General features: G+C 42.9%; 1 protein-coding gene across 1 annotated transcript; it reads right to left on the minus strand.

The window, feature by feature from the left end:
• Positions 1 to 5,952: 5,952 nt before the first annotated feature.
• Positions 5,953 to 12,121, minus strand: VSX1 (visual system homeobox 1). Its single transcript, XM_042930187.1, has 5 exons — positions 11,698 to 12,121; positions 9,813 to 9,891; positions 9,248 to 9,371; positions 8,006 to 8,186; positions 5,953 to 6,576 (listed from the first exon to the last, which is right to left on the minus strand). The coding sequence occupies exons 1-5, from the start codon at positions 12,119 to 12,121 to the stop codon at positions 6,290 to 6,292; spliced, it is 1,095 nt and encodes a 364-aa protein (XP_042786121.1). The 3' UTR covers positions 5,953 to 6,289.
• Between the last annotated feature and the right edge of the window lie 1,280 nt (positions 12,122 to 13,401).

Below are 13,401 nucleotides of genomic sequence, written 5' to 3' on the forward strand. Positions count from 1 at the left end.
AAATTGTTGGGGTGCTTGGCTGGCTCAGTCAGTAGGGTATGCGACTCTTGATCTCAGGGCTGTGAGTTCAAGCACCATGTTGAGTGTAGAGATTACTTAAAAATACAGTCTTAAAAAAAGTTATCAAATAGTTATATGTTAAGAGCTCAAATAATGCAAGTGGATGTATAGCAGGTAACAGGAGCCCCTGCTCTCCTATCTCCCACCTGCAGCCTTTCTACTCAGCCACCTTTCTAATCCTGTCAGCTGTTCACATCAGGGATAGTCCCACCAAACCTGAAATCTACTCATGAAGATACATTAAACATACCCAAACTGAAGGGGCATCTTATAATTGATCCATGTGCTTAAAAAATATCAATGTCATGAAAGACAACGAAAGGCTGAGGAATGTTCCAGATTGAAGGGACATGACAACTAAATGTAATACATGATTCTCAACTGGATTCTGTATGGAAAAAGGAAATTGTGGTAACATTATGGACATTATGGAACCAATGGACATTATGGAACCAATTGGCAAAATTGAAATGTGACTGTGGGGTTAGATAAGAGGCTTGCATCCACATTTAGAAATCTGTATTTTTTTTCAGATTTAGAATATTGTAATCATACAGAGTTGTATTAAATAAAATGTCATGTTCAGATTAGAATACTGTATTTAATTCAGTATTAGGTATGTATCTAATTGATACTGTATTGTATCAGATAAAAATGTAAGATTCAGATTGAGAAATACTGTATTCTGTTCAATTCTAGAGTATTGTGTTCATATTCAAAATATTGATTCAGATTTTCTGAAGTTTATAACTACTCAGGTTATATAAAAGAATGTCCTGGGGCACCTGGGTGGCTCAGCTGGTTAAGCATCTGACTTCGGCTCAGGTCATAATCTTGCGGTTTGTGAGTTTGAGCCCAACGTTGGGCTCTGTGCTGACAGCTAGGAGTCTGGAGCCTGCTTCAGATTCTGTGTCTTCTTCTCTCTCTGCCCCTCCCCCACTTGTGCTATGTCTGTCTCTATCAAAAATAAGTAAAAAACATTAAAAAAAAAGTCCTTATTCTTAGGAAATACACACAGTGTTAAGAGATAAAGAGGCACAGCCACAATGGAAAAGAGAATGGAAGTTGTTTTAAAAATTAAAAATAAAACTACCATATGATCCAGCAATCCCACTTCTGGGGATAGATCCAAAGGAGATAAAATCAGTAACTTGAAGAGGTAACTTCACCCTCATGTTCATAGCAGTATTATTTATAATAGCTGACACATGGAAACAACCTAAGTGTCCACTGACAGATGAACAGATAAAGAAAGTGATATATGGGGTACCTGGTGGCTCAGTCTGTTAAGCACCGACTTCAGCTCAGGTCATGATATAGCGGTTTATGAGTTCAAGCCCTGCGTCGGGCTCTATGCTGACAGTACAGCCTGCTTCAGATTCTGTGTCTCTCTCTCTGCCCCTCCCCTGCTCATGCTCTGTTTCTCTCTCTCAAAAATAAAATAAAAACATTTAAAAAAATTTTAAAGAAAGTGATATATATATAATATATAATATTATAATATATAATAACAATAATGGATTATTATTCAGCCACGAAAAAGAAGGAAATCCTTCCTTTGCAACAACATGGATGGACCTGGCGGGGGTGGTTATGCTAAGTGAAATAAGTCAGACAGATTTTTGAGGGATGTGACTTGATTGTTGGTTCACCTATGAACTGGACCCTGGCAATCTGGTTCCTCACCCCCTCCCCTGTTCTTAGAATATGTATTCTACTTGCTTTTCCCCACTCCAGAGGTTTCCCCAAGGACACAAACTTGAGAAAGTGAATGTGGTCCTGAGACCATCTGGGCAGTATATATGACTAAACCCAGTAAAGGCCTCTGTAAAAACTTTTAATATCTGGCAGGTGGGTGCAGAAATCTATTTGTCTTGCTGCCACCCAAGACAAGTCTCATACGTGAGTTTTCTTTGTTTATTAGAATGCCCACCTACCAACCTTGAGTGGCCGCCTCTTTATTTCTCTCTGCCTTCTGTGTACAGTTGCAGGTTTCAGATTTTACCTAGGATGCTCCCAAGGGGCTTACAAACCAACACAGAGAAAGACAAATACTATATCATCTCATTTATATGTAGAATCTGAAAAAACCAAACCCATAGAAACAGAGAGTAGAATGGTGACTTCCAGGGCAGAGGAGTGAAGGAAATAGATAGATATGGTCAAAAGGTACAAACTTTCAGTTATAGGATAAATAAATTTGGGAGATCTAAGGTATGGCATGGTGACTATATTTATCAGTACTGTATTGCATACTTGAAAGTAGCTATGGGAGTAGTATTTTAATGTTCTCACCATAACAACAACAAATGATCATTCTGTGAGGTGAAGCATGTGTTAACTAACCTATTTCAGCAAACATTTTGCAATATATACATGTATCAAATCATTATATTGTACATCTTACATTTACAAAATGGCCTATGTCAATAATACCTCAATAAAGCCATAAAAAAATAAAGGGGCAGATTTTGTATGCAACTTCCTCTCAAATGGTTCAGATATGTATGTATGTATATACATAGTGTGTGGATAGTTTATTGTATTTATACTGCTAAACCAAAGGAAACAATATTGATTTCTATCTCTTGTTCTTCTGTCATTTCTGAAAATATCTCCTGAAATCATGAATGTTTCTCATGCACTGATATGCTGCCTCCTGATACTCTCAGCCAGCTGGGAGTATGACTCTGGGAGTGTGACATATTAGGAATCTTTCCAAATTGGCCTTGCTAAAATTTTAATTTTTAAAAATCTGCTTTGGGGCTTTTACAGCCACATTTCAGCCAGAAAACAATTTTGAAAGCTGGAAATTATTCAGTCCTGCTGTCAGTCTGTGGTCAGGCTTCAATTTGACCTGCTGCATGATTTTAGTAAGGATTTTAAAACACTTGTATAAAATGCCTGCTTGTTTCCTCATTATCAAATTGGCACTTTCGAGAACCAGACAGGAGACATGGCCAAAGTGCAGATTTCTCATCAAAAAAAGTTTTCACACTGTGTTTTTAAAAAGTTTTGTTTTTGTTTTTTAATTTGAGAGACAAAGAGCATGAGAAAGGGGGTAAGGGGCAGAGGGAGAGAGAATCTCAAGGTGGCTCCACACCCAAGCCATGTGGGTGGGGGTGGAGTGGGGGGTGGAAGAGGGCCCATCACAGGTCTCATTCCCAAGACCCTGGGATCATCACCTGAGCCTAAATCAAGAGTCAGATGATTAACTGACTAAGCCACCCAGGCACCCCTAAAAGAGTTCTTGTCCAGTGTGAACTTAGCCTTAAATTGAAAAAGAGGTATTACTATTTTAATAATATTAATATTAACAACAAATTTATTTTATTTTTACATACCAACTTTACAGAACTTAGAAAACATGAAAAAAGACCAAAAGTCTGTCCTACTTTGTTCCTGGAGCTCTTCCTAAATGTTATTTACACAAAGCATTCCAACAGGTTACTACTACTCCATCCTGTACTTAGTTGTCACCATGTTGTTAAATAATGGTGGCAAGTATTCTCATTTGAGTCTTGATATTAATAGGAATGCCATTAATAGTCATAATGATAGCTAATATTTATTTTGCTTTCTCTGCATGCCAGGAACCAAGCTAAGTACATTACTCATGTTCTCTCATCTAATCTTCCAGGAAAATGAGTGTTCTATTATTATCCCCATTTTATGACTGAAAAAAGTGAGAGATCAAAAAGGTTATGTAATGCATCCACAGTTACAAAGTGAGAAGGTAACAAAGCTACCTCAAAGACTGTGTTTTTATATATATGTATATGTGCATTATAAAATATTGAGATGCTGTTTTTGAAATAAGCATCCTTCTATTCCTATCTTTAAGGTTTTTTTTTTTTTTAAAGAAATAGGTATTTGTTGAATGAATCTGTTAAGATAGCTTTTTGTTTATCTGGGTTGTTAATAAAATGTTTAAATAATTTTCTTTCACAATATTAAATTCTCTTTGGATTCCTGGGCTAGACCTTCTGTCGTCCAAGATTGTTTCCAGCATACTATTAAATTCCAGACACTGACACTTTATTTAGGAATTTCACATTCCCATTAGTGGTGCTGACTAGAGAGTTTTGAGGAGAGCTACACTATCTTCGTTGGGTTTTGGAATCCAGGTTATGTTAGGGTTAGAAACCCTTTCACCTCTTTCTATGCTCAGCAGAAACTTATATACCATGAAAATGATCTCTTCCTTCAAAAATGTCAAGAATTCACACGTAACCCCATCTAGATCTAGAGCCACTTTATAGTACAATTGACTTTCTTGGTTAGTGATTTTTCAAATCCCATGCTTATTCTAGAGTTAATGTTAGTAATACGTATTTTTCCAGAAAATGTGCCCATTTGTGGGGGAGTTTTAAAACATATCAGTATACTTGCCAGTCGTGAATAGTATTTTCTTATGTATTTAAAATTGTCTACATTACTCATTCTGGTTCCTTTCTCTTTTGCCTCTTCCTGTTTGTTCTTTCTTTATAATATTTCATAGAAATTTGTCCACTATTTGTATATTTTTATGTAAAACTAATTGTTTCTTTATTTCATTCTGCTTTACATATTTGTTTACTTCCACTTATATCTTTCTTTCCATTTATTTAGAGTTAGTTTTTAATCACCAATATTTAATTAATGTGAAATATGAAACAATATGCCCAATTGTTACCATTTTTAGAGGTTGCGCAATATTTTATTCTATGAGTGTGATGTGTATTAGTTAAACAGGTTACTAGCTCAAATTCAACCCTGGATAAACTAAGGATGAGAGATGGAAGCAAGAATCTTATGACCAGCTGGAAGGCAGAAGATGGTCCAGAGCAAGTATGGCCACTTGGCTTAGAGCCTGGCATGCTGCCTCTAGACAGGAAAGATAGAACATAACTTCTAGAGTTCTTCACCAACACCTGCTCTTTCGCTGTGCAGTGTCAGGATTCAGCAATAATTTCTATGAGCCAGAATGAATAAAAGAAGGTAGTGCTCATGGTTTTCTGCTTCTGCAGTAAGGATAGGTGATATTTAATTCTCACAGAGTATGGAATTAACAAGGATGAGAAAAATAGGCCAAAGGAAGGGATCCTTTGTGTTCTCATGGAGAGATGAGAGAAGCAGGCCCAGCCTGACTGCACTGATTTCCAGAGGAAACCTCTCAAGCTCCCCACTTTCCTTCCCCATTCTGCCTTCTTCATGAAGCTTCACATTTCCCCCTCAAACCTAAGTCTCTCTGAACTTGAACTCTAAAAGGTGAATTAGACCCAGCCACCACCCTATGGGAGTTTACAAAGCTACACATGACACGTGCTGCAGCCTGAAAAATGAAATCCTTCAATCCTTCAATCCTGAGATTGAAAAGGGCCGATAGGAATGGGGGGTGGGGGGAGAGCTTCATTAGGGGATCAGTGATCTTGGAGATGTACATATGTGTAACAGAAATAGTGCCTTGAGAAGCAAACACACCACACAATGTTTATTCTTAAATAATAAATAAATTGCAAAGGAAATACAGGAAACAAAACATTCATGAAATCCAAGTTGCTAAAGTGCTTTCAAACATAAATTTTAAAAGACCAAGAAGCTTTGTCTGACCTTAAAACACTGTTTATAGATATTAAACACAGTCCCATGCTATTTCAGAAGGGAAGGGAAAGTATGGGTTGCTTTCTTGTTTATGAGTTCTGATATGCACAGCCTATCAAATGACACTCAGGATAATACAAAGTATTGCTTAATGAGAAAATTGAAATGTCCAAAGCCAAGTTCAAGGTAAAGATACTATAATTCATTCATATGTCTGTATGGGGTCTTTGCTATTTATAAAGACATCTGATTCTCTGGAGATTAAATAAATTTATATTTTCAAATTCAGACGGAGGACATCAGACCACCTATTAATTTACACAGTATATTGAACCAAATCTCAAATGAGGCCCAGCAGTGAATACACTTTTTGAACTTTAAATCCTCCCTTCTCAAGTTCTACAAAAAAGAAGTAAAATTTTACATAAAATTAACTGCCTTTAAGGAATGGTTTCCATTCTAGGGTGAAATGGGCTTTCCCTAAGGTATCCATTTGTCTTCTTAAAGCAAGTGGCATTACATTTTATCCTGACACTGGAAGAAGAAAATCCAGCTGAGAGTCCTTGTCTTAGACAACTGTTATCTTGTGGAAAATGCCATAAGGGATGAACTTGCCAGCCTTTGAGGGTAGGGCCTGTGGGCCTCATCAGGCTCCCACCTTCCCTGGCTGGAGCCCCTCCAGCCCTGAGGAGTCTGAGCATCCTCTAGCATTGGTGCCCTGGTGTACTTTCTTGGTCTCCTGCCGGGCAGAGCTGGAGAGATCAATGGCCATATCTTCCAAGCCATTCTCAGGGCTGGCTTCATCTGAGCTTCTCTGGGATCCTGTCTGCCTTGGGCTAGAACCTTCCTGGAGTTGGTCTGAGTCCCAGAGTCCTGTCAGCTTTTCTTCACTTCCTGGTTTCCTTATCATCCCTGTGGATTTTTTATGCATCCCTTGCAAAAAAGAAGAGAAAAAATAAAAATAGGTATCTCCAAATTCAGCAATTTTGTAAATTCTTCCTTGTCTAGCTTCTCTAAATCCCATTAGAAATGTCCTCATCATAAGGGCACCTGGGTGGCTCAGTTGGTTAAGCATCCAACTTCTGCTCAGGTCATGATCTCACAGTTTGTGGGTTGGAGCCCTATGTGGGGGTCTGTGCTGACAGCTCAGAGCCTGGAGCTTGCTTCGGATTCTGTGTGTCCCCCTCTCTCTGCCCCTCCCATGCTGATGCTCTGTCTCTCTCTGTCTCCCAATAATAATTAAACGTTTAAAAAAATGCCTTCATCAGCATCTGTCTCCAGGGCCTCTAGGGGAACCAGCTAGGTATCTACCCCCATTAAGGGTTAAATCTAATATCTGTCTGTGGGGTGCACCCAACAAAGGTGCCTTATTTGGATATCACAGTAATTGTTCAAATTTAATTGTTGCCAATATTTTAAAATCAGGAGATTTTACATCAAAAGCCAGATTTCCAGCTTCTCTGGAAGTAAGAGTGTCTGGCAGCACTGAGCCCACTTTCTTACAAGGCCACAGATATGCAGATGCCAGTGAGCATCACTGCCCCACATCTGACCTGCTTGTGGAAGTTCAGAAGGGTGAACTTGGTTCCCTGCCCCAAATTCTGTCTCTTCAGTCTTTGAGGGCAAAGTCAGGACCATATTTACTATTGGTATCTCTAGTCTCAGCATAGTGTCTGGGGGTAGGGGCTAAAAAAAAAAAATGTTTGCTAAACAAAAAACCTCCTCCCCCTACCAGCCTAGAATTCCTCATACATATACCTAACTCTAATCTCCCACCCTGCCCTAGGTGCTATCTTGTGACTCATTCCTCTAAGGTGTGATCTCTGCCCATTGGTCTCTGGTAACAACAGAAAACACCAGAATGCCTAGCCTCAAAACTTGGACCTTACCAGTGTAGGCTGTTCTAGCACCAAAAGTCTAAGAGACAGAAAAGCAGGTTGTTAGTGGCAGACTGCCAGGACCCAGACCCAGACCTTCTGGCTCTGATTTGTAGGGCGTTAATCACCTGCAGGTTTCACTGCTTAGCACTGCCCTCATTACTATTACCACGAGCTCTAAGTTGTATGATTTCCAAAAATTCTAACATTTTGGAATGTATTTCACATATTACATCATTCCACTCTTAAAACCAAGGCTTAATGTGACCTTTCCACACACTGTGTACACAGTTCCCATGCAAAATAAATCAATTGACCACAGTTCAAGCCTTTGAATTAATTAAAAATTGGATGTGATATTCTGGGCCCAAATCTGAGTAAATTTACATTGATTGGCTTTGCAAATGGCTGCCTTTTGTGGGAACCCCACTCTCTCCCCCAGTATCTCTGGGCCTCTTGCTAGCTGCAGGGCCCTTCTTCCTTACCCAGAAGCCATGGTGCACAGGAACCAACCAGGCCACCCTCGGTGGAGTTGAGGACAGAGTCTGGCAGCGGGATGCAATGTCTCACCATGGCCCCATAGAGACCATACTCCGCCATCACGCTGCTACCACCCCAGCGCTTCTCCCGCTTCCGCCACTTGGCCCTCCGGTTTTGAAACCAGACCTAATATGAGGCAGGACAGGAAGCAGAAGAGCATACAGGAGGAGACACAGTAAAGAGGATGCTTCTAGGTGCCCCTGAGCAGGGAGTTCTAAAAGGGCCAACTATCCACTCAAGTCCCAGACCTTTGAGGAGCTGTACCTACTGCTCACTCAGAACTCAAAAGGACTCATCATTGTGGGGCTAATGTGCAGTTTCCACTGAGGCTTTCCAGAAAATGAGAAACGACAAAAATAAAATCAAAGTGTTCTTTCACAGATTGTGTAAAGAAGTAGACTATTATGTTTCCTGATTTTTTTCATTGATTAGAAAGAGTTCACGCTGGCAATGGTCCTTTCTAACCCCCAGGTTTTGGGTTGTTGGTGATAATTCTCCTGGAAAATATTATCTTAATAAAGGAATAATATGGAATATTGTTTAGCTGTTAAAAAAAAAAGAGTGAGTTAGTGGCAAATCTTCTTTCCTAGAGAAATGTTCAAGGTGCATTGTCAAACAAAAGACTAAGAAGTATAACTCAATACCTTACACACAAAATCCTGTGTGTGTAAGTATAGCTATAGATGATAGAGATAGATAGAGATAGAGATAGAGATAGAGATAGATAGAGAGATAGAGATATATAAGCATATTCACAGCCAGATATAAACACAGAGATGGTGTGAAGGAAGATTACAGCAGGATATTTACATTGTTTTCTCTCAAGGAGTGATAGTCAAAGATTAGACAGACAGATAGATAGATAGATAGATAGATAGATAATAGATAGAGTTATAGATATATATAGCTATATATGTAGTTTTTAGTTGCAGCACACATTATTGTGTAATTTTAAAGAATTAATACATAAAAGGAAAAAAAGACATGCAGATTACAGGAAATATCTTCTTGGAATAAAAATACAGAAAGTCTCTAGCATTGTGGTACCTGCAGCCAGTGAGCCTTAGTTTGTGTGTCAATGGGAATGTGTTAGGCTGTCTAGAGGTGGCTGTGGGTTGACCCACTGTGTGTGAGAAAAACATGTTCTCTGTGATGTCTCTGGGAAAGAGAAAAGGGACCCTAGACACCTGTATTCTGTCTTCAGGGAGCTCAGTTTTCACAGCCAGCATTTCCCGGGCATACACATCAGGGTAGTGGGCCTCGCTGAATGCCTTCTCCAGCTCTTCCAGTTGGTGGGCGGTGAAAACAGTCCTGTAGGGAAGCCCAAAGCACATATGTGGGCACATGTCTGCAGGAGGCTACCAGGCTTCCCAGACTTAGAAGACCCCATGCCTGCCTTTCCACACCCTAAAAGCCCTCCTCATGATAACTGGACATATCACCTCTGAATGATTAGCCTCTGGAAAGTCCAGAAGTTTCGTTCAAAAACAACAACAAAGTTCTTTGACATTTTTTTCTCCTCAATGAATTCTATCAACTCATTCTAAGAATATCTATTTTAAAGGTCCACAAATTTGTCTTTAAAATGCCACAAAGATTGTCCTGTAGCCTCCTATGAATAGCAGAATTATGTTCCCAAATGCCTACTATGTGCCAACCAGGAGGTCACTGGGCCTGCCATAATGCAGCATCATATATTCTCAGATACTGTGTCCTGAGGAAGTAGCCAGGGAGGACAGCCTGGCTGTATACCTGTGTCGCCGTTTCTTTCTCTTGCCAAGGGTGGGGGACACCTTCAGGTCACTCCTATCTTCAGATGGGCTGTCCTCATCTGTTAGCACCGGAGAAAAGAGAGGACTTTAAAGGTGAGCATATTATCTTTTATAAGAAAGAAAGAAAGAAAGAAAGAAAGAAAGAAAGAAAGAAAGAGGAAAAGAAAAAAGAAAAAGAAAGAAAGAAAGAAAGAAAGAAAGAAAGAAAGAAAGAGGGAGGGAGGGAGGGAAGAAGGAGGGAGGGAGGAAGGAAGGAAGGAAGGAAGGAAGGAAGGAAAGAAAACTTTTTAAAGGTGAGCACATTTTTCACTTTCTTCTCTGGATTTTAATATGAGGATTGAAGTTATTATTCTGCTGGGGAATGTGAGTATTTAACAATATTTGCTAGCATTTTTAGCACTCACTATATTCCAGTCACTGTGCTTAGCATTGTCCATGCATTATCTTCATAAAAGTTATTCTTCATAAAAGAACTCCAAGATAGCTACTAGTATTATTCTATTTTTACAGATGAGGAAACTGAAGTGCAGAGAGATTAAGTAACTTGCCCAAGATCACACAGGTAGTACATGATGAAGTTGGGAGTCAAACCCCAGACTGCGTGAAGCTACTTGGCCATTAATGACACTCTCTATTCCCACTTAGCTCCCAAATTCATCCACTTCTTTCTGCCTCCAACTCCTCATCTTAACCAATAAACCAACATTTAAGTGGGGCGGCTAAGGTTTGACATCAAAACCCTTGTCAGACGTGCACTCCCTGCCCTCCTGTACCAATTCCAAATCTCTGGAAGCAGATCCAGGAAACTCACTCTTGACAAGATCTAGTGGTATTTTGCCTTTCATTTTCTCACAGAAAGAATTCATCCTATGAAGGTGGTTTTTACATTTTTAATGAAACCACTAATAGAAGGCGTCATTTTATCTTACACAGAGACTCGTGAAGTGTTGTTTTTTTTTTTTCAAACTGAGTGAAAACTTGCTTGTCTGCTAAATTGGCATGCTTACTTTTATTATATTATTACTTTTAGTTTCAGTGGAGAGACTCAACGTACTTTTTTGCCTTATCTGCCTACTAGACGCTTAGCTCTAGGTTTTACTACATAGTTTCTCTCAGTCTGCGTTTTCTTGTATAATTCTCCATTTTACTTCCCCCACACCCCAAACCTCTCAATTTCTTGGCCTTTGCTCTTTATAGACATTCATTGCCTTCTCTTTCCCCGTAATGCACCTCAACTTCTTTGAGGAAATAGCTGGGCTTGGAACAAAATGTTGAGCATAGCTGCAATGAAATTGGCAAGGTTGCTTCCTTTCTCACGTGTGCGGGAGGACGGAAGGCAACGCAAGGAAAAAAGCGCGGTACCTAGGCTCTTATTTCAGCACCCCGGGAGGCGGACAGTTTCAGGCCTCCAGGCCCTGCGCTCTTCACTCTTTGAATCCAGCAAACCTTTGAGCCCCCGCGGGGTAGTGGGTTCTGTGCTGGTGATGAACAAGCACGCCCTGGCCTCCCCGACCTATGCCGTTCGCAGAGACCGAGGCTCAGGCGGGGGGCTAGGGAAAAACCCTCAGAGACCGCTGCTTAGTCGCCAAGACCCCCGGGGTAGGTCCGGAACAGAGTGGTGGCAGTATCTGCTGTGCTGCGGGACCAGGTCCCGGACAAGAGGCAGGGACTTAGGGAAAGACAAGGGGCAGGGAGCGAGGCTGCTAGAATACGCCTCCCCCGACGGGGCCGCGCTCAGGGGTCCCGAGTTCCCTTAGATCCGGGATGCTGGGAGTAGGGGCTCAATGAGACGATGGTGAGTTACCCCTGTACGGCCCCAAGCCTGAGGAAACAGGGGCAAGACCCCGATGCGTTGGCCTGATTACCGGACGTCGAGACGCTCTCGCTGCTCTTCTGGCTGCCGAGAGGGGGCGGCGGGCGACCAGGGGCTTGCGGGGCAGCGGGTTCAGGCTCCCCGGGTGGCAGGAACGGCACGTCGGCCATGAGCAGGCAAGGCGCCCGAGGGGCCGCGGGGGGCTGTGCGCCGAAGCCGCATAGAAGGCCGAGCCCCAATGGGAGGGCCCCGCGCGCCATGCAGGAGCCCGCGAGACCCGAACCCGTACAGGGTGCGGCCACGGAGGACTCGCAGCCAGATCCTGGCCCGGGGCCGGCAGGCGCGGGCACCTCAGCTTCCAGGCCCAGAAGATCCGTGATGGCGAACCCGCGGGGGCGCAAGCCGCTGGGGGAGCTGCCTGGCACCAGCACCCTGCTCCTGGAGCGCCCGTCGCAAAGTGCGTCCCGGCATGTCATGGCTTCTCAGTCGGTGAGGCTTGACTTTCTCTAGGTCACGTTTGCGGAGAGGGCACAGCTCGGAGGATGCTTTATACTCCCTGACAGCCTGTCGGGCGCGGAAGGCCAGGAGGGCTCCAATCAGTGGGGCGCGGACGCGTCATCGCCCAGGACCCTGCGAGATGGGGACGCCACCAGTTTCCCTCCCCTCGGTCGCCGCCCTCCCAGCTGCAGTCCCCTCAATTACCTCCTTCTCTCTCCTCTCCAGCTGTCCCCCTGCCCAGTCCCCACCCGACAGCCCCCTCCCCCGTTCTCCGTGAAAGGAAAGTAGGGAGGGCACGACCCTGCTATCTGCTGGTTCCTCTAAAAAGCTGCAGTTTCCAGGCCCCGGAGTGGTCTTCCTTTCCTTCCAGATTCTCCAAGTGGAGGTCCCCCTCACAGCTACCTCGAAGGCTCCCTCCCAAGACACAGTTGCTCATTAAGACCTAGGGCCTCATTCCTAGCCACACTACCACCAGTATGACACTCACCAGCCCTCCAACTCCACCGCCAGAGCCAAGACCTTCCACGAAAATCTCTGAAGGGAGAGGAGTGGAAAACGTTTATTTAATCCACGCCCACTGCACCTCCAGCCAAATTCACCCCCAGAGCCCTAATGGCTGAGCTGCAGCGGGCCGCAAAACTCACAAGAGCTGAGAGAAGGGGGAGTAGGGAGAAACAGATATAGGGTGGACTAAGGAACGGTGCCGGTTTAGCAAACAAAAATACTGCAGATCCAGTGAAATTTGAATTTCAGATATACAATGAACTTTTTTTTTTTAGTATGAGTATGTATCAGTATTTTATCTGACAGTTCTAAATTGGGTGTGTGGGGGGGGGGGCGTAAGTTGGAACATAGGACCTGTCTACTGGGACACACCCCTCTTCACGGAGGCAAACAAATTACTGTCAGATTTTACAATTATTCAAAGAAAGATTTTTCTGTGAAACTCCCTGGTTTGTTGAAGTTGGCGCCAAAGCACGTGAGTAAATCACTCCTGGCTCACAAGTGAAATTTGTGAAAATTTGAGTCTACTCAACCCGAATCGCTCGAAACCCTGAGCCCACCCTTCCCAAACATAGAACCATGGACACAGAATCTCCTCAGTCCCACCTCCTAAGGGCCCAGCGGTCTGAGGTCGCCCAGCGAGCAGGCGGCAACTCTCTGAGACCACCCGTACGCGACGTTGTCTCCCTGCGCGCGCCAGAGAGGACCCCGAGTCAGGGAAAGTGGGTTTCCCGCTCCCTGCGCCTTCGAGTGG

The sequence above is a fragment of the Panthera leo genome, chromosome A3 (genome assembly GCF_018350215.1).
Source record: "Panthera leo isolate Ple1 chromosome A3, P.leo_Ple1_pat1.1, whole genome shotgun sequence".
NCBI classification, from domain to species: domain Eukaryota; kingdom Metazoa; phylum Chordata; class Mammalia; order Carnivora; family Felidae; genus Panthera; species Panthera leo.

Excerpts from the sequence above, each read along its gene's own strand:
- VSX1 (XM_042930187.1), bottom strand. The coding sequence starts at position 12,121 with ATGACATGCCGGGACGCACTTTGCGACGGGCGCTCCAGGAGCAGGGTG. Across the intron at positions 9,892-11,697 it reads CGAGAGCGTCTCGACGTCCG|ATGAGGACAGCCCATCTGAA; the intron begins GTAATCAGGCCA and ends CGGTGCTAACAG. Across the intron at positions 6,577-8,005 it reads CTGTGCACCATGGCTTCTGG|GGATGCATAAAAAATCCACA; the intron begins GTAAGGAAGAAG and ends CTTTTTTGCAAG.